The sequence below is a fragment of the Paramisgurnus dabryanus genome, chromosome 7 (assembly GCF_030506205.2).
Source record: "Paramisgurnus dabryanus chromosome 7, PD_genome_1.1, whole genome shotgun sequence".
In the NCBI taxonomy this organism is placed as follows: Eukaryota; Metazoa; Chordata; class Actinopteri; order Cypriniformes; family Cobitidae; genus Paramisgurnus; species Paramisgurnus dabryanus.
The window spans coordinates 6983686-7011007 of NC_133343.1; the positions used below are offsets into that span (position 1 = coordinate 6983686).

The 27322-nt window shown below is 39.4% G+C and overlaps 1 protein-coding gene across 1 annotated transcript in view; it reads left to right on the plus strand.

Moving 5' to 3' along the window:
- Positions 1-27322, plus strand: part of kalrnb (kalirin RhoGEF kinase b) — a 136999-nt gene that overhangs the window by 51468 nt on the left and 58209 nt on the right. The window contains exons 9-15 of the mRNA XM_065293678.1: positions 137-367; positions 9092-9214; positions 9556-9747; positions 12250-12422; positions 12850-13024; positions 13244-13439; positions 18476-18642. Of these exons, the coding sequence (XP_065149750.1) occupies positions 137-367; positions 9092-9214; positions 9556-9747; positions 12250-12422; positions 12850-13024; positions 13244-13439; positions 18476-18642 (1257 nt within the window). The remainder of the gene's footprint in view (positions 1-136; positions 368-9091; positions 9215-9555; positions 9748-12249; positions 12423-12849; positions 13025-13243; positions 13440-18475; positions 18643-27322) is intronic.

A 27322-nucleotide genomic window follows, 5' to 3' on the forward strand; every position in this document is an offset into this window, starting at 1 on the left:
AGAAAGAATGTCACTGTAATAAATGTACTGTACTGTAAAATCTGATTCATTTATTCACAAAATCATAAAAAGACTTATCTGAATTAAGTAAGTGTTTTATCTCTATTGCTAAACCTCTGTGGTCTTCTCATCCCAGGTCAGTCAGAAAGGCAAGACCCTGCTGGATGTGTTGCAGAGGCCTCAGCCTCCAGCTGATTCTGGGTCTCTGACTGCTGGGGCGGATTATAGTCAGGCAGTGAGAGGGGTTTTGGAGGTAATCCATGAGGTGGTTCATCAGTATCGCAGACTAGAGGGTCTTCTGCAACACCGCAAGCTCCGATTGCACCAGAGACTTCAGCTGTGTGTGTTTCAGCAAGATGTGCAGCAGGTAACTTTCATAGATGATACACACGCAAACTCGTGCATGCACATGCACGTACCTGGACAGATATGCATGCCTGCATACACAAGCATACATCACTCAAACCCATACACACACTCATGGATAATCAAATATATGCACACGTACACATTGACATTCTTGCACGTATGCATTAACTACTCAGATGTTCATGCATGCATTATAACTTTACAAAATGAGTACACACATCACACAGGATTATTAGGAACCCCTGTTCAATTTCTCATTAATGCAATTATCTAATCAACCAATCATATGGCAGTTGCTTCAATGCATTCAGGGGTGTGGTCCTGGTCAAGACAATCTCCTGAATTCCAAACTGAATCTCAGAATGTGAAAAAAAGGTGATTTAAGCAATTTTGAACGTGGCATGGTTGTTGGTGCCAGACGGGCCGGTCTGAGTATTTCACAATCTGCTCAGTTACTGGGATTTTCATGCACAACTATTTCTAGGGTTACAAAGAATGCTGTGAAAAATGAAAAAACATCCAGTATGCAGCAGTCCTGTGGGCGAAAATGCCTTGTTGATGCTAGAGGTCAGAGGAGAATGGGCCGACTGATTCAAGCTGATAGAAGAGCAACTTTGATTGAAATAACCACTCGTTACAACCGAGGTATGCAGCAAAGCATTTGTGAAGCCACAACACGCACAACCTTGAGGCGGATGGGCTACAACAGCAGAAGACCCCACCGGGTACAAATAGGAAAAAGAGGCTACAATTTGCACGAGCTCGCCGTATTGGACAGTTGAAGACTGGAAAATGTTGCCTGGTCTGATGAGTCTCAATTTCTGTTGAGTCATTCAGATGGTGAAGTCAAAATTTGACGTAAACAGAATGAGAACATGGATTCATCATGCCTTGTTACCACTGTGTAGGCTGGTGGTGTAATCGTGTGGGGGATGTTTTCTTGGCACACTTTAGGCCCCTTAGTGCCAATTGGGCATCGTTTAAATGCCACAGCCTACCTGAGCATTGTTTCTGACCATATCCATCCCTTTATGACCACCATGTACCCATCCTCTGATGGCTACTTCCAGCAGGATAATGCATCATGTCACAAATATTGAATCATTTCAAATTGGTTTCTTGATCATGACAATGAGTTCACTGTACTAAAATGGCCCCCACAGTCACCAGATATCAACCCAATAGAGCATCTTTAGGATGTGGTGTAACATGAGCTTCGTGCCCTGGATGTGCATCCCACAAATCTCCATCAACTGCACGATGCTATCCAATCAATATGGCCCAACATTTCTAAAGAATGCTTTCAGCACCTTGTTGAATCAATGCCATGTAGAATTAAGGCAGTTCTGAAGGTGAAAGGGGGTCAAACACAGTATTAGTATGGTGTTCCTAATAATCCTTTAGTTGAGTGTATAGACATGCACAAACACACATGCAAATACTACTCAGATATGCACACATGCATAATAAACACATGCATATCTCTTTCAGACATAGATGCCTGCATGTCTGTACATGCACACATCCAAGCTTCACAAAATGCATACATACATGTCGTGTGACTTATGTCAACTTTCAGCAGTTGTTTGTAAATATTCACGTTACAATGTTTCACAGATGAGAGAACAAAAAGGAAGTGAGTATCAGAGGAAGTGACATGAATTCTGACTCATGCAGTTGACTGAGATTGCCTCAGCATCCTCGAGGAACAACATTATTGTGCTTGGCCTCCAGTCAGTACCTCCAACAATACACTGCACTTCCTGTGGCCGTGCTTTTTAGGACCTTTTTGTTGTACCTTCATCGGTTCCCTATCAGGGCTGTGTGTTTTCTTTGATGTGACTGGATCCTTTCCAGGGCTCTTTTGGAAAGAAATCAGGCTGCTCGGACTTTAAGCTTGACTGGTGAACTAAAGAAATTGGACTTGAAACTGCCAAAGTCACAGTTCAATTTTTCCAAAATACCTTTGAGACTAATGTCATTAAACGTTGTAAGGTTGCGATTAGGATGTGTTTAAATAGTTCCCATAGGATAGAAAACCACAAATGACTTTTTAAATGTATCTGAATTATTCATTCAAGGCACCAGAGTAAAACTGGACTTTCAAGTCTTCTCAGAGATTCGATATAATGTTCAGTTATAACACTTTTTCATTTTTATGACCCCTGAGAAACATAAAGGACAACGTTTTAAAGTATTTCCTACTGTAACAGGACATTAGGGTGGGATATATCAAAGGGTTTATCTCTATTTTTTTAAATAACTGAAAGTTTTGCTTGTTTTACAGACATTAATGATTTGCTGCTTGCTATTGCTAGTCAGAAATAGGTGGGATTGGGTGGAGGGACATCCTCTTTCTATAGATCATTTGATTGGACAAACTTAGTGAGTGCAGTATGAGTCATCAGCATTGCAGTACTGTGCATTTTTTATGCATTTATAGCACTGTTGCCTCACAGCAAGAAGGTCCCTGGTTCGAACCACAGCTTTCTGGACTTTCTGTGCATGTTCTCCTTGTGTCAGTGTTGTTAGGTGAATTGGAGATACCAAATTTCCCCTAACCTAACTTGTGTATGGATTAACCGGTTCTTGTCATGAATATAGCCATAGATTCTGGAATGGCGTAAAAAATAAAGAAAGAAGAAGAAATGTATATATATACTAAAAGTGAATTTTGCATATTTTAAATAGTACCCTAATGCTCTAAAGTTAACATACAATGGGCCCTATTTTAACGATCTAAATGCATTGTCTAAAGCGCACAGTCAGAACGGGCGTGTCCGAATCCACTTTTTGGATTCGGACTGGATTGGTTTGTGCGCCAAGCGCAGAGTCTAAAAGTGTTGTTCTTATTCTCGTAATGAGTAATTGGTGAGTTTTGGGCATATCGTGCAATAAACCAATGAGAGTCTTTAGCTCTCATCCCCTTTAAAAGCCAGTTGCGCTCACGTCATGCCGATTCCTCATGTAGATGGCAGAATTTGTAAACTGAAAAACTAAGACCCCAAGTTTAAAAAATTTGTATTTAAAATTTAATTTTTGGTATTAAAACCTTTACAAATCATTTTCTTTCATGTCCAATAGACTCAATGGTAATTTTTTACATTTGAATCCTTTAATTTTTCATATTTAATAACGTTTATGTGCTGCTGCTGATCCATGTGTGTGATAAGCAAGCGCACGTTGTCGTCCCATTTATAGGCGCATATTACTAACACGCTCTTTAAATAACAAAAACAATATTGCGCATTTACTTTAGTTGATGTTTAGATGGCAGAATTTGTAAACTGAAAAACTAAGCAGTGGAAGAAGACCCCAGTTTAAAATTGATGCTAAAAAATTGCGTTGTTTTAATTTGTATTTAAAAAAAATATTTTTTGTATTAAAACCTTTACAAATAATTTTCTTTCATGTTCAAAAGACTCAATAATAATCTTTTACACTTTAATCCTTTAATTTTTCATATTTAAAATGTTTATGTGTTGCTGCGCATCCATGTGTGTGATAAGCAAGCGCGCGTTGTCGTCCCATTTATAGGCGCATATTACTAACACGCTCGTTAAATAACAAAAACAATATTGCGCCATTTACTTTAGTTGTTGTTTAGATGGCAGAATTTGTAAACTGAAAAACTAAGCGGTGGAAGAAGACCCCAAGTTTAAGATTGATGCTAAAAAATTGCGTTGTTTTAATTTGTATTTAAAAAAAATATTTTTTGTATTAAAACCTTTACAAATAATTTTCTTTCATGTCCAAAAGACTCAATAATAATCTTTTACACTTGAATCCTTTAATTTTTCATATTTAAAAACGTTTATGTGTTGCTGCGCATCCATGTGTGTGATAAGCAAGCGCGTGTTGTCGTTCCATTTATAGGCGCATATTACTAACACGCTCTTTAAATAACAAAAACAATATTGCCCCATTTACTTTAGTTGATGTTTAGATGGCAGAATTTGTAAACTGAAAAACTAAGCGGTGGAAGAAGACCCCAAGTTTAAGATTGATGCTAAAAAATTGCGTTGTTTTAATTTGTATTTAAAAAAAATATTTTTTGTATTAAAACCTTTACAAATAATTTTCTTTCATGTCCAATAGACTCAATAATAATCTTTTACACTTGAATCCTTTAATTTTTCATATTTAAAAACGTTTATGTGTTGCTGCGCATCCATGTGTGTGATAAGCAAGCACGTGTTGTCGTCCCATTTATAGGCGCATATTACTAACACGCTCGTTAAATAACAAAAACAATATTGCGCCATTTACTTTAGTTGTTGTTTAGATGACAGAATTTGTAAACTGAAAAACTAAGCAGTGGAAGAAGACCCCAGTTTAAAATTGATGCAAAAAAATTGCGTTGTTTTAATTTGTATTTAAAAAATATATTTTTTGTATTAAAACCTTTACAAATAATTTTCTTTCATGTCCAAAAGACTCAATAATAATCTTTTACACTTGAATCCTTTAATTTTTCATATTTAAAAACGTTTATGTGTTGCTGCGCATCCATGTGTGTGATAAGCAAGCGCGTGTTGTCGTCCCATTTATAGGCGCATATTACTAACGCGCTCTTCAAATAAAAAAAACAATATTGCGCCATTTACTTTAGTTGATGTTTAGATGGCAGAATTTGTAAACTGAAAAACTAAGCAGTGGAAGAAGACCCCAGTTTAAAATTGATGCAAAAAATTGCGTTGTTTTAATTTGTATTTTAAAAATATTTTTTTTATTAAAACCTTTACAAATTGATTTCTTTCATGTCCAAGAGACCTAATAATAATCTTTTACATTTTAATCCTTTAATTTTTCATATTTAAAAACGTTTATGTATTGCTGCGCATCCATGTGTGTGATAAGCAAGCGCGCGTTGTCGTCCCATTTATAGGCGCATATTACTAACACGCTCGTTAAATAACAAAAACAATATTGCGCCATTTACTTTAGTTGTTGTTTAGATGGCAGAATTTGTAAACTGAAAAACTAAGCGGTGGAAGAAGACCCCAAGTTTAAGATTGATGCTAAAAAATTGCGTTGTTTTAATTTGTATTTAAAAAAAATATTTTTTGTATTAAAACCTTTACAAATAATTTTCTTTCATGTCCAAGAGACTCAATAATAATCTTTTACATTTTAATCCTTTAATTTTTCATATTTAAAAACGTTTATGTGCTGCTGTGCAATCATGTGTGTGATAAGAAAATGCGCTTTGTCGTCCCATTTATAGGCGCATATTACTAACACGCTCTTTAAATAACACAAACAATATTGCGCCATTTACTTTAGTTCGGCCATTCCCAAATTGTGGTCCGTGAGGGTACTGCAGGTGGTACGTGTAAAGGCAAAATAAAATATAAAATAATATATATTTTTAAGAAAAATATATTTTTTAAGAATATGTTTTAAGAATCTGTTGTACTGATGTGATGACCAGTTATAGTTTTAGTGCTAGTAAGCCTATTTAGAGGTGCAGATAAATTCAGGACTTTGTGTAGACATATTTTATTTTGAGTATTATGAGGTGGTCCGCGAAAATTCTTGATTACAAATAGTGGTCTACACACACAAAAAGTTTGAAAACCCCTGCTTTAGTTGATGTTTAGATGGCAGAATTTGTAAACTGAAAAACTAAGAGGTGGAAGAAGACCCCAAGTTTAAGATTGATGCTAAAAAATTGCTTTGTTTTAATTTGTATTTAAAAAAATATTTTTTGTATTAAAACCTAAACAAATCATTTTCTTTCATGTCCATGAGTCTCAATAATAATCTTTTACATTTTAATCATTTAATTTTTCATATTTAAAACGTTTATGTGCTGCTGCGCAATCATGTGTGTGATAAGAAAATGCGCTTTGTCGTCCCATTTATAGGCGCATATTACTAACACGCTCTTTAAATAACAAAAACAATATTGCGCCATTTACTTTAGTTCGGCTATTCCCAAACTGTGGTCCGCGGACCACTAGTGGTCCGTGAGGGTACTGCAGGTGGTACGTGTAAAGGCAAAATAAAATATAAAAGAATATATATTTTTAAGAAAAATATATTTTTTAAGAATATGTTTTAAGAATCTGTTGTACTGATGTGATGACCAGTTATAGTTTTAGTGCTAGTAAGCCTATTTAGAGGTGCAGATAAATTCAGGACTTTGTGTAGACATATTTTATTTTGAGTATTATGAGGTGGTCCGCGAAAATTCTTGATTACAAATAGTGGTCCACACACACAAAAAGTTTGAAAACCCCTGCTTTAGTTGATGTTTAGATGGCAGAATTTGTAAACTGAAAACTAAGAGGTGGAAGAAGACCCCAAGTTTAAGATTGATGCTAAAAAATTGCTTTGTTTTAATTTGTATTTAAAAAAATATCTTTTGTATTAAAACCTAAACAAATCATTTTCTTTCATGTCCATGAGTCTCAATAATAATCTTTTACATTTTAATCCTTTAATTTTTCATATTTAAAAACGTTTATGTGTTGCTGCGCATCCATGTGTGTGATAAGCAAGCGCACGTTGTCGTCCCATTTATAGGCGCATATTACTAACACGCTCTTTAAATAACAAAAACAATATTGCACCATTTACTTTAGTTGATGTTTAGATGGCAGAATTTGTAAACTGAAAAACTAAGCAGTGGAAGAAGACCCCAGTTTAAAATTGATGCAAAAAAATTGCGTTGTTTTAATTTGTATTTAAAAAATATATTTTTTGTATTAAAACCTTTACAAATTGATTTCTTTCATGTCCAATAGACTCAATAATAATCTTTTACATTTTAAAGCAACACCAAAGAGTTTTTTTTACCTTAAAATAACGCTTCCAAAACAGTTTCAGTCGTTCATCCACTCTAAACAGGGTGAACAGCACTTTCACATTCGCTTTGCAGCCCTCTATCGGCCAAAACCGCACTAAAGAAGTTTCCAAACGTCGGGTAGTGGTCCTGTAGTCCGAGTGAATACTACAAAAACTTGCTTTACGGCAGACCTACAATCCAATCAGAGCCAGCTATGCCTCAGTATTTATGACAGTGGGTAATGGACAATTACGCTTCTAACCTGTAGGGGGAGCAAAGAGCCAAAACTCTTTGGTGTTGCTTTAATTCTTTAATTTTTCATATTTAAAAATGTTTATGTGATGCTGCGCATCCATGTGTGTGATAAGCAAGCGCGCGTTGTCGTCCCATTTATAGGCGTATATTACTAACAAGCTCGTTAAATAACAAAAACAATATTGCGCCATTTACTTTAGTTGTTGTTTAGATGGCAGAATTTGTAAACTGAAAAACTGCCTGTGTTGCTGCGCATCCATGTGTGTGATAAGCAAGCGCGTGTTGTCGTCCCATTTATAGGCGCATATTACTAACACGCTCATTAAATAACAAAAACAATATTGCCCCATTGACTTTAGACTTTAGACCAGTTTTTAGTTGGTCAATGGCATAGTCTATTTTAGTTGCCTCAACTGCACCTGAACACAACTCGTTTTCAGACCAGAACACTCGTGAGTGCAAAATTGGTCGCAAATGCATTTGCTATTTAAACAATGTGGAAATGATAATTGCGCCGGGTTAAAACTAGCAAAAGACACTTGCGTCAACATTGTGCTGCATTGCACTGGGTGTATGATAGGGCCCATAGACTTTAAATTTTTTAGGTATTATTTCCTTTCCTACAAAAGAGCATTTTGTCAAATGTCAAAGCAGACTCATTTTTCTCCAGGTTTGGATGTTTGGTTTTAGTACTGAGATCAGTGATCAGATCACTTGAATTTATTTTCTGTGCCAGCTGTTCATTCCAGTATTGTTTTTTCACCCAAGCTGTTGTAAAGTAAAGCATTAAATAAGGTTCATGTCGTTTGGAGAGGATCAGTCAAACGTGAGAATTTACAGTTTAGCATATAGTGCTAAGAGCTTAAGTGCTGTACAGAGACCGTAATTTACGTTACAGTAAATACTTTAAGTGCTGTTGTTTTATCCGCAGTTCTCATGTTTGTAGTGCATTATACACTGATGTTTTTGACTTCTTTTTGGCAAAAGGGATCTTTCAAGTTATTACATGCTAATAATTATGGCTCCCGTCCCTTCGTTTCTGATATCAAATTGTGTTCCTGAGGGTTTAAAAGCAGAAATGTAAAAAATTCATGTTTTAGTGTAGCTTCTATATTTGTTCTTCCACTTTATTGTAAACAGTCTAGTTTCTAGTGTCTATGCACAAGTTATACAAAATTACAGTGGGATTGCCACTTGTGTTGGCAGTGTGTGAACCCAACAACCCTACAATGAAAATAATCCACCCTCCCCTTTGTTTAATCTCATTAGACATACTGTTTTGATTTTCTTGTTAATGTGACATCACACTGATAAAGCCCCGCCCACAGCTACTGACTGACTGCTTAATTTTACCCAAAATCTTTTCTAAATGTGTTTGTTAGCATGTTGAAGTGGCTAAAAAAACATTGTCTCGGATTGTATTCACAGGAAGCAGATCTATTTTTAACCAAAAGCAATCACTGTCTGTTGGTAAGGGAGTGAGTAGCATTAGCTTTTTTTATTTAAAGGGAGAAATAGGTGCATTTTGGACATGCTACTGTATAACAAAGGATCTGTAGGGAAATTGCATTCACATTATATGCACACCCCTGAGACTTACATTACATTTCGTAAAAATAGGCATAATATGTGCCCTTTTAAATATGTAATGGCGAATGACGTGTGTGTTCTCAGGTGTTGGACTGGATTGAAAACCATGGAGAGGCATTCCTCAGTAAACACACAGGGGTTGGGAAGTCAGTGCACAGAGCGCGAGCGCTACAGAAACGACATGATGACTTCCAGGAGGTGGCACAGGTCAGAGCAAATTCTATTTTGGTTGTGTTTGTGTGCATGTTAAGAGCAGATCAGCCATGTTGAAAACAAAAGCATACAAAATAAAAGTAGTATATTGTTGGTGGTCAACCAGCTTCACCAAAAAGACCTGGTTAACCAGCATTCTCGTCCTTGTGAAAAACATGGCTGTGCTGGTCTGCCAGTTAAACCAGCTTGGACAGACATAAGATGTCTGGTTGGTCTGGTCTTTTCAGCAAGAATATAATTAATTGTGTTGTTTAGTAACTAGTTAGTTGAATAAATGTAGTTTTATTGTGCTTCTCTCTCTTTCTCTCTCTCATTATATGTCTTTGTCCCACCAGAACACTTACACTAATGCAGATAAGCTGTTGGAGGCAGCGGAGCAGTTGGCTCAGACGGGTGAGTGTGATCCAGAAGAGATCTACGCTGCTGCCCATCACCTGGAGGTCAGAGTTCAGGAGTTTGTGAGGAGGGTAGAGCAGAGGAAACTGCTGCTGGATATCTCAGTGTCTTTTCACACCCACACCAAAGAGGTAGAAAACACGCTTGCACTGTCTACCTGTGTGTTCACCTCTTCAACTGCTTCTGTCTTTCTATATAGTTGTGTGTTGGCCTGCATGTCTATCTGTCTACCTCTTTGTCTGTCCATCTAGCTTTCTGTCTTTCTATATACCTGTCTACTTGACTGACTGACTGACTGACTGACTGTCTGTCTACCTCTCGCTCTGTCTGTCTACGTGTGTGTGTGTGTGTGTGTGTGTGTGTGTGTGTGTGTGTGTGTGTGTGTGTGTGTGTGTGTGTGTTGGTCTGTTTTTCTATCGTTCTACCTCTCTGTCTGTCTGCATGTGTGTCTATGTACCTGCGTGTCTATCTACTTGCATGTCTATCTATGCACCTATCTGTCTCTCTATCTACATCTGTCTGCCTGTCTGTCTGTTCAACTGCTTGTCTGCCTGTCAATAAACATGTGTGTCTGCTTGCATGTCTATCTGTCTACCTCTTTGTCTGTCTGCCATCCACCTGCCTGCCTGCCTGCCTGCCTGACTGTCTGTCTACCTCTCGCTCTGTCTGTCTACATGTGTGTGTGTCTGTCTGTCTGCCTGTTTATCTATCTACCTGTCTGTCTGTCTGTCTGTCTGTCTGTCTATCTACATCTGTCTGTATGTCTGTCTGTCCAACTGCTTGTCTGCCTGTCTATATACCTGTGTGTCTGCCTGCATGTCTATCTGTCTACTTCTTTGTCTGTCTGTCCTTCAACCTGCCTGTCTGTCTATATACCTGTTTGCCTGCCTGCCTGCCTCACTGTCTGTCTACCTCTCGCTCTGTCTGTCTACGTGTGTGTGTGTGTGTGTGTGCGCGTGTCTGTCTGTCTGTCTGTCTGCTTGTTTATCTATCTTTCTACCAATCTGTCTGTCTGCATGAGTGTCTATCTATCTATCTATCTATCTATCTACATGTCTGTCTGTCTATCTACATCTGTCTATCTCTTCAACTGCTTGTCTGCCTGTCTATATACATGTGTGTCTGCCTGCATTTCTATCTGTCTACCCCTCTGCCTGTATGTCTATCTACCTCTCTGTCTGTCTATATACCTGTCTGTCTGCTTGAATGACTGTCTGCCTACCTCTCGCTCTTTCTGTCTACATGTGTGTCTATCTACATGCGTCCTACGTGTCTGTCTGTCTGTCTTTCTATGTACATCTATCTGCCTGTCAATCTCTCCAACCGCTTGTCTGTCTGTCCTTTCCACCTCTCTATCTGTCTGCATGTGTGTATATCTACCTGCGTGTCTATCTACCTGCGTGTCTATCTATTTATCTACCTGCCTGTCTGTCTGTCTGTCTTTCTGCCTTTCTATGTACATCTGTCTGCCTGTCTATCTCTCCAACTGATTGTGTACCTGTCCTTTCTACATCTCTATCCGTCTGCATTTGTGTCTATCTACCTGCGTGTCTATCTATCTACCTGTCTGTCTGCTTGAATGACTGCCTGCCTACCTCTCGCTCTGTCTGTCTACATGTGTGTCTATCTACCTGCATCCTGCGTGTCTGTCTTTCTATGTACATCTGTCTGCCTGTCTATCTCTCCAACTGCTTGTCTGTCTGTCCTTTCTACATCTCTATCCGTCTGCATTTGTGTCTATCTACCTGCGTGTCTATCTATATACCTGTCTGTCTGCTTGAATGACTGCCTGCCTACCTCTCGCTCTGTCTGTCTACATGTGTGTCTATCTACCTGCGTCCTGCGTGTCTGTCTTTCTATGTACATCTGTCTGCCTGTCTATCTCTCCAATTGCTTGTCTGCCTGTCCTTTCTAACTCTCTATCTGTCTGCATGTGTGTCTATCTACCTGCGTGTCTATCTATCTATCTACCTGCCTGCCTGTCTGTTTGTCTGTCTGTCTGCCTTTCTATGTACATCTGTCTGCCTGTCTATCTCTCCAATTTCTTGTCTGCCTGTCTATATACCTGTGTGTCTTCCTGCATGTCTGTCTGTCTACCCCTCAGTCTGTCTGTCTGTCAATCTACCTACCTGTCTGTCTTTCTGTCTGTCAATCTACCTATCTGTCTGTCTGTCTGTCTACCTCTCACTATGTCTGTCTGTCTACATGTGTGTCTGTCTGGCTGTTTGGTTGTCGATCTTTATGTGTCTATCTACCTGTCTGTGTGTTTGCCTATCTGCCTCTCTGCTTGTCTGTCTGTCTACCGCTCTGGCTGTCTGTCTGCATCTGTGTTTATATATTTGTCTGTTCTTGTACCTATTTTTCTGTCTGTATAAATGTATGTTCATCTACCAGTGTACCTCTCTGCCTGTCTGTCTAGCTTTCTACCTGTCTGTTTGTATACCCCTCTGTCTGGCAATTGAATGAATGTATTTCTGTATCTGTGTTTGTCTGTCTACCTCTCTTTTTTTCAGTATGCCTGTGAGTCTATCTACGTGTCTGTCTGTCTGTCTGTCTGTCTGCATGTGTTTCTATAGTACATGTCTGCCTGTACATGTTTCTGTCTTTCGTTAAATGTTATTGTCTGTCGTCAGCTGTGGACGTGGATGGAGGATCTGCAGAAGTCTATGGTGGAGCCGGTGTTAAACTCTGACTCTGTGGATGCGGTTCAGGAGCTCATCAGACAGTTTCAGCAGCAGCAGAGCAGCACCTTGGACGCTACGCTTAATGTCATTAAAGAGGGGGAGGAGCTTATTCAGCACCTGCGGTGAGTTTAACAACTCTCATCAGCCTATCAGAGCATTTTGTGCTTCTTTTTAATGCTAATTCACCATAACCAAACACTTTTTTATATAAAAAGTGTTGTTAACAACATTACCTGTGGGTTTTTAAAACGCTTTTTCTGATTAAATGAAATGAAAGGAAATGAGGGATCAGAATCGCTTGGACTGGATCTCACGTTTCCCACACAAGCATTAGGCCTACATCTTAATGTACCCGAGCAAATATGCTAACCCTAGGAGTTCGGCCGTTTTCAATTCACAGATCAATTTTAATGTGTTTTCTTTTAAAATTACCTCAGTAGACGTCCTCATATGTTGCTGATGTATCAAATCTGATAGTGGTTCAGGATGAACATGTCTTCTATATAGATTGATTGATCTGTTGCCATGCGTTTGTGTGTGCTCAAACAGAGACTCAGCATTGGCCTGTAATAAACTTCCTCACGCCAGCTCAGTTGCTCATATCGAGGGTGTCCTGCAGCAGCTGGATGAAGCTCAAGCTCACATGGAAGAGCTTTACCACGAGCGCAGGATCAAACTGGACATTTTCCTACAGCTACGCATCTTTGAACAATACGCATTGGAGGTGTGTGTGTCATGTGATAAGATAAATGATTGTGTGTCTGTCTATATGTTATTAAAATTAAAGAAATAATATAAGTAGTGCTGGTGGATTACATAAATTCCTAGTGTGATATGTTAGAAGAAAGGTGCTTGTTTAGTAACAGAGAAATACTGATGAAGGATTTTGTAATAAAGTTAATATACAAGTGTAAGGTGGTATTCACTGCAGTTTATGGCGTAGGTTATGGGTGAACTTGACGCATGGAAGCAGGATCTGATGCGACAGGCGTCTGACTTCAACACGGAGGAACTCACGCTGGCTGAACAGAGACTCCACAGACACACCGAACGCAAGCTCGCCATGAACAACATGACTTATGAGGTCATACAGCAGGGACAGGACCTCCATCAGTACATTATGGAGGTCCAGGCTTCAGGTGAGGAGCTGGGAGGAGATATAATGCTGCGTTTACACCATCCGCTCTTAATGCGTCAAAATTGCGTCTACCGCGCCTTGAACAGTTTGAACGCATTCGCGTGGAAAAAGCAAGCATTTGACGCGCGTCAGATTTGAAATTCGCTTCTTGTGGGGGGGCAAGTGCTATGCGGTTTTCTGTTGGCAAGATGGCTGATGTTCATTGTGCATTTATCGAGAGAGTTACCGGTTTGTATTTGGTCACCTTACAATAGGGGGAAAATAGTACAAAACCGGCGGGAATGCCGCGGGTTGATAAACGTCACCTGACTCAAAAGTGAAATGTGTATTTACAACTTACAAGGTTGCCCAATGTCCTCACTGACACTCTTCCAAGCGAGGTCCTTTTTATTTCTGTCTCTATAGAAATAAGAACTTGTGTCGTATAGCTCCGGGTGACTGCTCACCGACAATATCAAGCGTTCCTCTATGTTGAATGAGTGACTCCAGGCAGGGCCGCCAAAGCAGCAAGCAGGCTCTTGATTGGTTAACGCGGCGCGAAAATCCCCCAAAATTCAAATTTTCAACTCGGCATCAGCCACAAATTCGGTTCAAACGCAAAATGCACAAAAAGCACCATTCGTGCGTACTACGCCATTCGCGCGAACTACACATGCGAATGAGCCAGATGCGCGTCAACGCGTCTTCACATTGACTTAAAATTGAAATCACTCGTGCTTGACGCCTCTACCGCGGAGCATTAGGTGTGACCGTGAGAGGGGAAAAGGGATGCAAATCATTTCCTCTAAAGCAGTAGTTCTCAAACTAACTAGTTTTATGACATTTCATAAAATTTATCATGATTTTTGTGTAATTAAACCTCAGAAAAAATTACTAGATTAAATTAATTAACCTTATTAATATGACATTTCATAAAAAACATTAATTTATCATGAATTCTGTGTAATTAAACCTCAGAAAAATAAGACTACTAACCAACAACACTACATTGTATATTTTAACTCATTCCCCGCCAGCCATTTTTTGAAAAGTTGTCCGCCAGCATTTTTTATGATTTTGACAAAAGTTTCACAAAATGCCTTCCAGGAAAGTTCTTCTAAAAATATATAAACAAACAAATATATAAAAATGAAAGAACAAACCCTCTGCTTTCAAACAAACAATAAACAAACAAACAAACAAAACGGGAAAAAAATTCATTCTATCTATATTTTTTCTCTGCTTATAAAAACTATTTTTGTGTAGGAATTTTGTTAGAGATCAGATTCAGAATAATTATCAAAACATACACAGAGTTTAAATTTAGTAAAAAAAATTATTGTTCAGGTTTTTATAATAATTGGATAATCGCGGTAGTAAAGATTAACATAAAACCATCAGGAACACTTTTTTATGCAAATGTTTTCTCCTAATTGATGAGATAACTCGTCAATGGCGGAGAAAGCGTTAATAAGTTTTGTTTAATTAAAAGTTTATGTTTTAGAATGTTTTATGTCATACATTTTCTTTGGGGGGCCCACGAAGGGCACACGTGGAGGCCACCGAACACAAGGGAGGCCACATGCCGAAAAAGTTTGAGAACCACTGCTCTGAAGAACCTCTATCATGAATGCATCAGGGTTTTAAACTGTTTCGACATCCACACGAAAAGCATTGCAAATGGAAAAGTGGATTTTACGTAATTGCTAGGTTGCAAGAATGTGAAAAGTACAGTGCTTAACAAATTTATTATACCGCCTGTTTATTTCTCAAAGTCCATCCAGTATTGTGAAGTACTTCGATTGACTTTCCTTTTCAGAGGGTTTTCGAATTGCGTTTTTATACCCAAATTCGAGGCGGCACATACAGTACAACAAAATATTAACCGTAACATTCAACCATTAAAATATTTCCATTAAGGACTGCAAGTAAATAACTGTAATTGGACATCTGAATAAATAAATAAATAAAGAGCGTTACTATTTTTCTGCATTTTTTGTGAAACAGTAAATTCAAGAATTAATGGATAACAACAAAAATAATATTTTAGCATTAGAAATAGTACTGTTACTAAAGTTTTGATTACTTTTGATTATCAACAATGCCGTTAGTTTAGTGCAGCTGCGGCACAAATCTTACATTGGGTGGTGGTCTAATAAATGTGTTAATCACTGTATTAAACACGTATTTGGGCTAAGATATTTAATATTAACAAGATGCGTCAACCGTTAAAGAATGAAATCCTCTGGGGCAAGGACTCTAGCAAGATCTGGAGACATTGCAAATGTGGGGGCGAAGTGACGCGGCTTCCCTAAAAAGACTTTGGCTAAGCGCAGAGAAAAGACCTCTGAATGGCATTGATAGATCAGATTTAAAAATAATTCTTTAATGTGGGCTCACAAAACTATTTTTAAATTAAAGAGCTAAGGCACTGTGATAACAGGTGATTTCACATTATTAAAATGCATAGCACACAAAAATATTAAGTTACATAATATTGAGTAGGGATGGGCAGTATGACAGTATATTCCCTTACCATAAATTAAAATGACAGACATTTTCTATTCCGTGTATTCTGTGGAATGTAAATAAGTGGGTGTGGCTAACTCAGCACTCCTGCATGTTAGATCAAAGCTGCGTCCCAGTTCGCCTACTTATACTATGCCATAATGGTCTCTTAAAAAAAGCGCTAAATAAATGCAGTCCATTTACCATAATAATATGTACTGCATTTATGTTGGAAAAGTACCTACATTTAATTGCAAAACAACACAGTATGCACACACTAGGACATACAGTACTAACGCAAAATGAAAGTGGCGACTGTTGGCTGGACATACAGTACTTATATATATATGGTGTTTTGAGCTAAAACTTCACATGTGTACAGGTACTCTGGGGACACCAAAGATTGATTTGACATTTTAAAAAAGTCCTGTGAAACGTCTCCTTTAAAAATCGAATGTGACCCTATCATTAAAATTCAAAGTCTCATAATCTAATCAAAGTTTGATTTCACTCATCGATTTCGATCTTTGATATCAAGGTTATATTCTCACAGAATGTTAATTACATTATGTAGGATGATTTGATGTAGATTCTGTAAATCACAAAATAGCTGTTTTCTCACAGACTGGGTCACAAATGGCAAATGGGTCGGCAAAAATGATGACACACTCCATAGAGTCCGGTGCATTGGGCAACGCTGACTCAAGTCATGTGAAAGATCCTCAAGAATAGAAAATACAGAGATAAACTGACAGCTCATACTGCAGGAGAAGAGCTCCCTCGCGTCTGCTGTAGAAGCCGATGAGAGATGGACGCAGGAGGGATGATGAGATAGAGAAGTGTGAATCAGCCATCACTTCACTCCTCCGTGCTCTGGTGCATTTTATTGACAGTTACCACGGACACAACAGCAGAAAACTGCTTCGCACATTATGGGCTGTCTTAGACAGAGAAAAGAGGATAGAAACAGACTGATGAGTGGGAAGAATAATGATACAGAACGCATGTATGCAGGGTCCAAAATCAGTCGGATATTGGCTTTTGTGGGTAAATTAAATCTCAGCAGTTGAATGGTAACTCTAAAGGACATAATAGATGTACTATGCATCATAAAACATAAACTTAATTCCAAGAAAGACCTTTATTCCATGCAGAGAATGGAAGGTTAATTTTATTTAAATTTGAATGTGAAATATAGTAGGTAACCACAATAAAAAATGTGATTTTCAAGAAGGAAAACAATAATGGACATAGGTTTGATCCCAGGCATCACACATACTGATGTATACATGCACTGTCGCTTTTGTTGAGATGTTTTTGCATCTTGCATATGCTTTTCTCCAATCTTATATTATTTACATCCTGGAAATAATTACCTGTGCTTTAGGCCCTGTTTATACCTGGTATTAAGATGCGCTTTGGTCGATCGAAATGAACGAGCTCACATGTCTGTTCACACCTATTTCTTTTGCCCACTTTTGTCTTTGAGGGGATGGTCTATGGGTGAGTCCCTAGTCTACACCCTGTATTTAGTGTCTTCCACTTGTGACCAAAAAGTATCTTCATACCAGGTGTAAACAGCCTTTCATCAGTCACTTGAAACGAGACAAAATATACAGACAAAAATATATATTTTATCTGATGGAGACATAAAGGATGCTTTTTTCTCCATACAGCACTGGGATCTCTCATAATATTAACGCTGTATAAAGCGGGTTGAGGTTGCTATGGAAACACCCCCTTACATCCCATCCCGAGGTTTCCATGGCGACCAGACCTTCGCTCGTCACTCCGGGGTTGCCGTGGACACCCTCCGTCGCGATGATGCGCGAGACACTGCAGAGGCGGTCACTCGCACATCGCATTCCCATGGGAACTGACTCCTGCTGAAGGGGTTCCCATGGTGACCGCCTCCGGGCAGGTAGCTGAGAATAAGCGGGGTGATGTGAGGGTTAGCGGACGTGGAGAAGAAATTGCACATACGCAGACGTTGCTTGTCTGTCAAGCAGCCTGCAGAAGCGCAAACACACAGATAATCGATGCCGTATTTTGCCCGCACGGTTGGGCAGCTGGGACATTCTATCACATGCTCACCTGTCTGTTTCTACTCACATCCCATAATAATTCCACCTTTCTGAGATCAAAGCATAGGGACACAGACCTTCAGATGAGGTTTTAGCCCATAGCAATTCAAGGCCACCTGCTGGACAGACAAATTATTCATTTTGATAAGCTGGAATTCGTGTTTTTCCTCACACAGGTCGGATTTAAAATATGACTTGTATTTAAATATAAAAATATAATTTCTGATTGGCTGAGATTGTATTTGCACTTTTAGCAAAAAGTCATATCATATCACTTTTTCAATACTATAGCTCAATTGTTAGATCATTGTGTTAGCAACGCAAAGGCCCGAGGTTCGATTCACAGAGAACAGACATACTGATATTATAAAACATATATATATTAAATGCACTGTAAGTCACTTTGGACAAAGGCGTCTGCCAAATGCATAAAATGTCAACTGAACGTATGTGCTGTGTTGTACAGGTATGGAGCTCACAGGAGAGAAGGATGTGGATTTGGCTTCCAGAGTTCAGGAGCTTCTGGAGTTCTTGAATGAAAAACAACATGAGCTGGAAATGAGCGCCGAACACGCACACAAACGTCTGGAGCAGTGCCTGCAGCTGCGACACCTGCAGGCGGAGGTCAAACAGGTGCGTTTGCTCCCGTTGCACGACAGCATCTCAATCTGTGACTGCACTGTTTAAAACGATGCTGACGTTATGAGGCGTCATGTCTGACTTTTATATTCAGGAAAAAGCTTGTGCTGCATTCCAAGATTCTGCCTGATGCTATTAGCCCTGAGTACAAGTGCCAAGCTAATTGCTTTTATCCTTGACACTTTAATCATGCACAAGCAAGTACACACAGACACACACTCATATCCAGACTCACTCTCGCAGTGCGTGGGTGATCATTGCAGCCCTTTATTTCAGCCTTTCTGCTGTATGTCAAAGATGATTAAACAGTGCTTTTGCACGCGGTATTGCGCTGCATTGTATTTAAATGAAGTCGGTTTTTGTAAACACTCTTTGTAAATTAGGTTTATTATAAATTCACAAAAGTCAGCGAAACTTTCACTGCAGAGAGTCAGGTAAATGATAAATGTAATTATGCTTTTGATCATGCCAATATATTAAATGATGGGAAGAGTTTTATAGCCGTGCATAAATCCAATTCATAATGTGTTGATAAAAAGCCTGCTTTGTGTGACAGTTTCGGTTTAAAGGAGATTAAACCAAGAAGAATAGATGGATTTGTATAATAACAGGATGTTTCTGCACACACACTGGTGACTCATTTTCTGCTAGAAACACATTTAAAAGTTCATTTTTTATGTTAGAGAGGGCTTTAAATCGAGATATGATGATGATGACCTAAGCAAAAATAAGATTATAAGTCTTGTTTCTAAAGAAAATCATCCAAATAAGTGAGTTTTTCGTTAAAGGCGGGGTGCATGATCTCTGAAAGCCAATGTTAAACAATTATTAAAGGGGACAGAGAATGAAAAACCATTTTTACCTTGTCTTTGTTGAATAATGGTAGTCTACCCACATTCACAAACATACAAAAAGTTCTAAACATGCTAAACATCTCAGTCTCATAGAAATTCCTCTTTTAGAAATGTCAGCCAGAAAACGGCCCAATCTGAAAAACTGATGCTTATGACATCACAGGCATCTCCCTGCCCCTCCACTTTAAAATAATTGGCTACATTTTTAGAGTGGCAGCAAAGTCAGCCAATCAGTAATGAGATTGCAAGTTAAGCCAGTAGGGGGAGCCAAATAGGTGCAAAACCACTTGTTTAAAATCCCCCACCCTAATAGAGCTATCTGAGAGAGGTTTTTAGGAAGCTTCTAAGGCATTACAGACCCAAACTAATTTTTTTTGTCTACATGTCACATCACAGAACAAGGATAAATACCCCGTTCAATCATTTTATGTCACCTTTAAATTTTCTTAAAAAAAAATCCAGATAATTTACTCACCACCATGTCATCCAAAATGTTGATGTCATTCTTTGTACAGTCGAGAAGAAATTATGTTTTTTTGAGGAAAACATTCCAGGATTTTTCTCATTTTAATGGACTTTAATGGATCCCAAAACTTAACAGTTTTAATGCAGTTTAAAATTGCAGTTACAAAGGACTCTAAACGATCGCAAACGAGGCATAAGGGTCTTATCTATCAAAACGATTGTCATTTTTGACAAGAAAAATAAAAAAATATGCACTTTTAAACCACAACTTCTCGTTTTCCTCCGGCTGTGTGATGAGCCAGCGCAACCTCAGCTAATTGCGTAATGACGTCGAAAGGTCACATGTTACATATATGAAACGCACATTTGCGGACCATTTTAAACAATAAACTGACACAAAGACATTAATTAGTATCATTCCACATACAACAATGTCGGAACGGTCTTCTTTCTCCACACTTGTAAACACTGGGGAGTAGTTTTGCATACGTCATCCGTGATCTCTTGACGTGATGACGTATTATGTGAGGTCGCACTGGCAAGTCACAGGACCGGAGGAAGACGAGAAGTTGTGGTTTAAAAGTGCATACCCTTATACCTCGTTTGAGATCATTTAGAATCCTTTGAAACTGCAATTTTAAACTACATTAAAACTGTTAAGTGTTGGGGTCCATTAAAGTCCATTAAAATGAGAAAAATCCTGGAATGTTTTCCTCAAAAAACATCATTTCTTCTCGACTGAACAAAGAAAGACATCAACATTTTGGATGACAGGGTGGTGAGTAAACTATCTGGATTTTTTTTTAAGAAAATTGACTAATCCTTTAAACAAACACGCCCCTACCCCAATAGAATCTGGACCTTCTTTTGATAGACCTGCCCCACACATACGCAACCCAGGCAACAATGTCGCTTAGTAGACATGCAGCTTACTGCAGATTGGCTACAGTACAAGTGTGTTTTGGTAGTCGGTCCGGCTTTTCCAAACCTTTTTTTAAAAAATCATGCACCCCGTCTTTAAAGCAAGAAAAAAATCTGCCATAATACATTTGAACTAGATAGTAAAGTTTGAAGACAAACTTTATGTTGGCTTGAGAAAGCGTAGCCTGAACGTTTAAAACGGTTTGACATAAGTTTAGTTTAGTAGGCTATCTGGCTGTTAGTATGTTTAAGTATGAAGGTAGCATGATTTACCATGAAGCTAGCATGATGTTAGCATGATTAGCATGAAGCTAGCATGATGCTAGCATGATTAGAATGAAGCTAGCTTGATGCTAGCATGATTAGCATGAAGCTAGCATGATAAGCATGAAGCTAGCATGATGCTAGCATGATTAGCATGAAGCTAGCATGATGTTAGCATGATTAGCATGAAGCTAGCATGATGCTAGCATGATTAGCATGAAGCTAGCATGATTAGCATGAAGCTAGTATGATGCTAACATGATGCTAGCATGATTAGCATGAAGCTAGCATGATGCTAGCATGATTAGCATGAAGCTAGCATGATTAGCATGAAGCTAGTATGATGCTAACATGATGCTAGCATGATTAGCATGAAGCTAGCATGATGCTAGCATGATTAGCATGAAGCTAGCATGATGCTAGCATGATTAGCATGAAGCTAGCATGATGCTAGCATGATTAGCATGAAGCTAGCATGATGCTAGCATGATTAGCATGAAGCTAGCATGATGCTAGCATGATTAGCATGAAGCTAGCATGATGCTAGCATGATTAGCATGAAGCTAGCATGATGCTAGCATGATTTGCATGACGCTAGCATGATGCTAGCATGATTAGCATGAAGCTAGCATGATGCTAGCATGATTAGCATGAAGCTAGCATGATGCTAGCATGATTAGCATGAAGCTAGCATGATGTTAGCATGATTAGCATGAAGCTAACATGAAGCTAGCATGATTAGCATGAAGCTAGCATGAAGCTAGCATGATTAGCATGAAGCTAGCATGAAGCTAGCATGATTAGCATGAAGCTAGCATGAAGCTAGCATGATGCTAGCATGATGCTAGCATGATTAGCATGATGCTAGCATGATTAGCATGATGCTAGCATGATTAGCATGAAGCTAGCATGAAGTTAGCATGAAGCTAGCATGAAGTTAGCATGATTAGCATGAAGCTAGCATGAAGTTAGCATGATTAGCATGAAGCTAGCATGATGTTAGCATGATTAGCATGAAGCTAGCATGAAGCTAGCATGATTAGCAAGAAGCTAGCATGAAGCTAACATTTATTGCGTTGCTAGGGTACTAAGTTTGGTTGCTAGGGAGAAAATTTGCATCCCATAATGATCACCCTTCAAGCCACAAGTTAAACGGTCCAACCCCCGTGTCTCTACAATGTTCTGATGCGGAGATATAAGGCTTTGTTTATTCCGTTGCTAGGGTACTAAGTTTGGTTGCTAGGGAGAAAATTGGCATCCCATAATGATTACACTTCAAGCCACAAGAAAAACGGTCCAACCCCTGTGTCTCTACGATGTTCAGATCCAGAGATATAAGGCTTTGTTTATTATGTTGCTACGGTCTTCATATTTTGTTGCTAGGGGCGTGGCTTAATACCTCAATAAGAATCCTAAGAGACTGATTGGATGCCTGAGTAAAATGAGCCCACCCCTATGTCTCTATGACACTCTGGTGCAAAGATATCCATCTGGGCTTTTTATAATGGTAGTCTATGGGAGATGTTGCTAGGGTACCCAAAATTGTTGCTAGGGGCGTGGCTTAATATCTCTGGGGTGATCCTAAGAGACTGATTGGATGCTTGAGTAAAATGAGCCCACCCCCATGTCTCTAAGACACTCTAAAGTGAAGATATTCCATCTGGGACACTTTTTTTCCCTTTTATGGGCATGTTTCCTGCCCCATTATAAGTCAATGGGAAAATTTGGGGGCCTCTTACACCCCAGTGGTACAGCTTACACCCCATTGTGAGGTATGTTCTTACACAGCCTGTCAGCCTCCTTAAATGTGGTAAGCCACAAGTTTCTACAAGTTTCTCACTCGCAGCTATGACCCGTCAAAGTTTGTCTCAATGTTAAGTCAATGGAAATTTTGGGGTGTTTCAGCGCCCCGTTTAGGAATTCGGAAGGTCCCATCAGTTAGAAAAGATATAGCACACCTCGTCAGATCAGACCGAAAGTCTGTCCAAAGTTTGATGGCTGTAGCTTGAAAGCTCTAGGACGAGTTAGAGTTAGAAATTTTAGTCTCAGAAGAAAAAGAATAATAATAATAACTAGATATTAAAGTTTGAGGACAAACTTTATGTTGGCTTGAAAAAGCGTAGCCTGAACATTTAAAATGGTTTGACAGAAGTTTGTTTTAGTAGGCTATCTGGCTGTTAGCATGATTAGCATGAAGTTAGCATGATTAGCATGAAGTTAGCATGATTAGCATGAAGCTAGCATGATTAGCATGAAGCTAGCATGATGTTAGCATGATCAGTATGAAGCTAGCATGAAGCTAACATGATTAGCATGAAGCTAACATGAAGCTAACATGATTAGCATGAAGCTAGCATGATGCTAGCATGATTAGCATGAAGCTAGCATGAAGCTAACATGATTAGCATGAAGCTAGAATGAAGCTAACATTTATTCCGTTGCTAGGGTACTAAGTTTGGTTGCTAGGGAGAAAATTGGCATCCCATAATGATCAACCTTCAAGCCACAAGTAAAACGGTCCAACCCCCGTGTCTCTATGATGTTCTGAAGCGGAGATATAAGGCTTTGTTTATTCCGTTGCTAGGGTACTAAGTTTGGTTGCTAGGGAAAAAATTGGCATCCCATAATGATCAACCTTCAAGCCACAAGTAAAACGGTCCAACCCCCATGTCTCTATGATGTTCTGAAGAGGAGATATAAGGCTTTGTTTATTCCGTTGCTAGGGTACTAAGTTTGGTTGCTAGGGAGAAAATTGGCATCCCATAATGATCAACCTTCAAGCCACAAGTAAAACGGTCCAACCCCCGTGTCTCTATGATGTTCTGAAGCGGAGATATAAGGCTTTGTTTATTCCGTTGCTTGGGTACTAAGTTTGGTTGCTAGGGAGAAAATTGGCATCCCATAATGATCAACTTTCAAGCCACAAGTAAAACGGTCAAACCCCCGTGTCTCTAAGATGTTCTGAAGCGGAGATAAAAGGCTTTGTTTATTCCGTTGCTAGGGTACTAAGTTTGGTTGCTAGGGAGAAAATTGGCATCCCATAATGATCAACCTTCAAGCCACAAGTAAAACGGTCCAACCCCCGTGTCTCTACGATGTTCTGAAGCGGAGATATAAGGCTTTGTTTATTCCGTTGCTAGGGAACTAAGTTTGGTTGCTAGGGAGAAAATTGGCATCCCATAATGATCAACCTTCAAGCCACAAGTAAAACGGTCCAACCCCCGTGTCTCTATGATGTTCTGAAGCGGAGATATAAGGCTTTGTTTATTCCGTTGCTAGGGTACTAAGTTTGGTTGCTAGGGAGGAAATTGGCATCCCATAATAATCAACCTTCAAGCCACAAGTAAAACGGTCCAACCCCCGTGTCTCTAAGATGTTCTGAAGCGGAGAAATAAGGCTTTGTTTATTCCGTTGCTAGGGTACTAAGTTTGGTTGCTAGGGAGAAAAATGGCATCCCATAATGATCAACCTTCAAGCCACAAGTAAAACGGTCCAACCCCCGTGTCTCTAAGATGTTCTGAAGCGGAGATATAAGGCTTTGTTTATTCCGTTGCTAGGGTACTAAGTTTGGTTGCTAGGGAGAAAAATGGCATCCCATAATGATCAACCTTCAAGCCACAAGTAAAACGGTCCAACCCCCGTGTCTCTATGATGTTCTGAAGCGGAGATATAAGGCTTTGTTTATTCCGTTGCTAGGGTACTAAGTTTGGTTGCTAGGGAGGAAATTGGCATCCCATAATAATCAACCTTCAAGCCACAAGTAAAACGGTCCAACCCCCGTGTCTCTAAGATGTTCTGAAGCGGAGAAATAAGGCTTTGTTTATTCCGTTGCTAGGGTACTAAGTTTGGTTGCTAGGGAGAAAAATGGCATCCCATAATGATCAACCTTCAAGCCACAAGTAAAACGGTCCAACCCCCGTGTCTCTAAGATGTTCTGAAGCGGAGATATAAGGCTTTGTTTATTCCGTTGCTAGGGTACTAAGTTTGGTTGCTAGGGAGAAAAATGGTATCCCATAATGATCAACCTTCAAGCCACAAGTAAAACGGTCCAACCCCCGTGTCTCTATGATGTTCTGAAGCGGAGATATAAGGCTTTGTTTATTCCGTTGCTAGGGTACTAAGTTTGGTTGCTAGGGAGGAAATTGGCATCCCATAATAATCAACCTTCAAGCCACAAGTAAAACGGTCCAACCCCCGTGTCTCTAAGATGTTCTGAAGCGGAGAAATAAGGCTTTGTTTATTCCGTTGCTAGGGTACTAAGTTTGGTTGCTAGGGAGAAAAATGGCATCCCATAATGATCAACCTTCAAGCCACAAGTAAAACGGTCCAACCCCCGTGTCTCTATGATGTTCTGAAGCGGAGATATAAGGCTTTGTTTATTCCGTTGCTAGGGAACTAAGTTTGGTTGCTAGGGAGAAAATTGGCATCCCATAATGATCAACCTTCAAGCCACAAGTAAAACGGTCCAACCCCCGTGTCTCTATGATGTTCTGAAGCGGAGATATAAGGCTTTGTTTATTCCGTTGCTAGGGTACTAAGTTTGGTTGCTAGGGAGGAAATTGGCATCCCATAATAATCAACCTTCAAGCCACAAGTAAAACGGTCCAACCCCCGTGTCTCTAAGATGTTCTGAAGCGGAGAAATAAGGCTTTGTTTATTCCGTTGCTAGGGTACTAAGTTTGGTTGCTAGGGAGAAAAATGGCATCCCATAATGATCAACCTTCAAGCCACAAGTAAAACGGTCCAACCCCCGTGTCTCTAAGATGTTCTGAAGCGGAGATATAAGGCTTTGTTTATTCCGTTGCTAGGGTACTAAGTTTGGTTGCTAGGGAGAAAAATGGCATCCCATAATGATCAACCTTCAAGCCACAAGTAAAACGGTCCAACCCCCGTGTCTCTATGATGTTCTGAAGCGGAGATATAAGGCTTTGTTTATTCCGTTGCTAGGGTACTAAGTTTGGTTGCTAGGGAGGAAATTGGCATCCCATAATAATCAACCTTCAAGCCACAAGTAAAACGGTCCAACCCCCGTGTCTCTAAGATGTTCTGAAGCGGAGAAATAAGGCTTTGTTTATTCCGTTGCTAGGGTACTAAGTTTGGTTGCTAGGGAGAAAAATGGCATCCCATAATGATCAACCTTCAAGCCACAAGTAAAACGGTCCAACCCCCGTGTCTCTAAGATGTTCTGAAGCGGAGATATAAGGCTTTGTTTATTCCGTTGTTAGGGTACTAAGTTTGGTTGCTAGGGAGAAAAATGGTATCCCATAATGATCAACCTTCAAGCCACAAGTAAAACGGTCCAACCCCCGTGTCTCTATGATGTTCTGAAGCGGAGATATAAGGCTTTGTTTATTCCGTTGCTAGGGTACTAAGTTTGGTTGCTAGGGAGGAAATTGGCATCCCATAATAATCAACCTTCAAGCCACAAGTAAAACGGTCCAACCCCCGTGTCTCTAAGATGTTCTGAAGCGGAGAAATAAGGCTTTGTTTATTCCGTTGCTAGGGTACTAAGTTTGGTTGCTAGGGAGAAAAATGGCATCCCATAATGATCAACCTTCAAGCCACAAGTAAAACGGTCCAACCCCCATGTCTCTACGACACTCTAAAGTTAAGATATTCCATCTGGGACGCTTTTATTCCTTTATATGGGCATGTTTCCTGCCCCATTATAAGTCAATGGGAAATTTTGGGGGCCTCTTACACCCCAGGGGTACAGCTTACACCCCATTTTGATGTATGTTCTTACAGAGCCTGTCCGCCTCCTTAAATGTGGTAAGCCACAAGTTTCTACATGTTTCTCACTCGCAGCTATGACCCGTCAAAGTTTGTCTCCATGTTAAGTAAATGGGAGTTTTGGGGTCTTTGAGCGCCCCGTTTAGGAATTTGGAAGGTCCCATCAGTTAGAAAAGATATAGCACACTAAGTCAGACCAGTCTTAAGGTCCGTGGAAAATTTGGTGCATGTAGCTTGAAAGCTCTAGGACGAGTTAGTGTCAGAAATTTTGGGGTGCTAAGAAGAATAATAATAATAAGTTTAAAAGCAATAACAATATGTTGGCTTTTTCAAGCCAACATAATAAGTTTAAGTGCAACAACAGTATGTTGGCTTTCTCAAGCCAACATAATTAGAGTTTACCTCTTTAAACGTCCACTACAGTATGTAGATTTTTA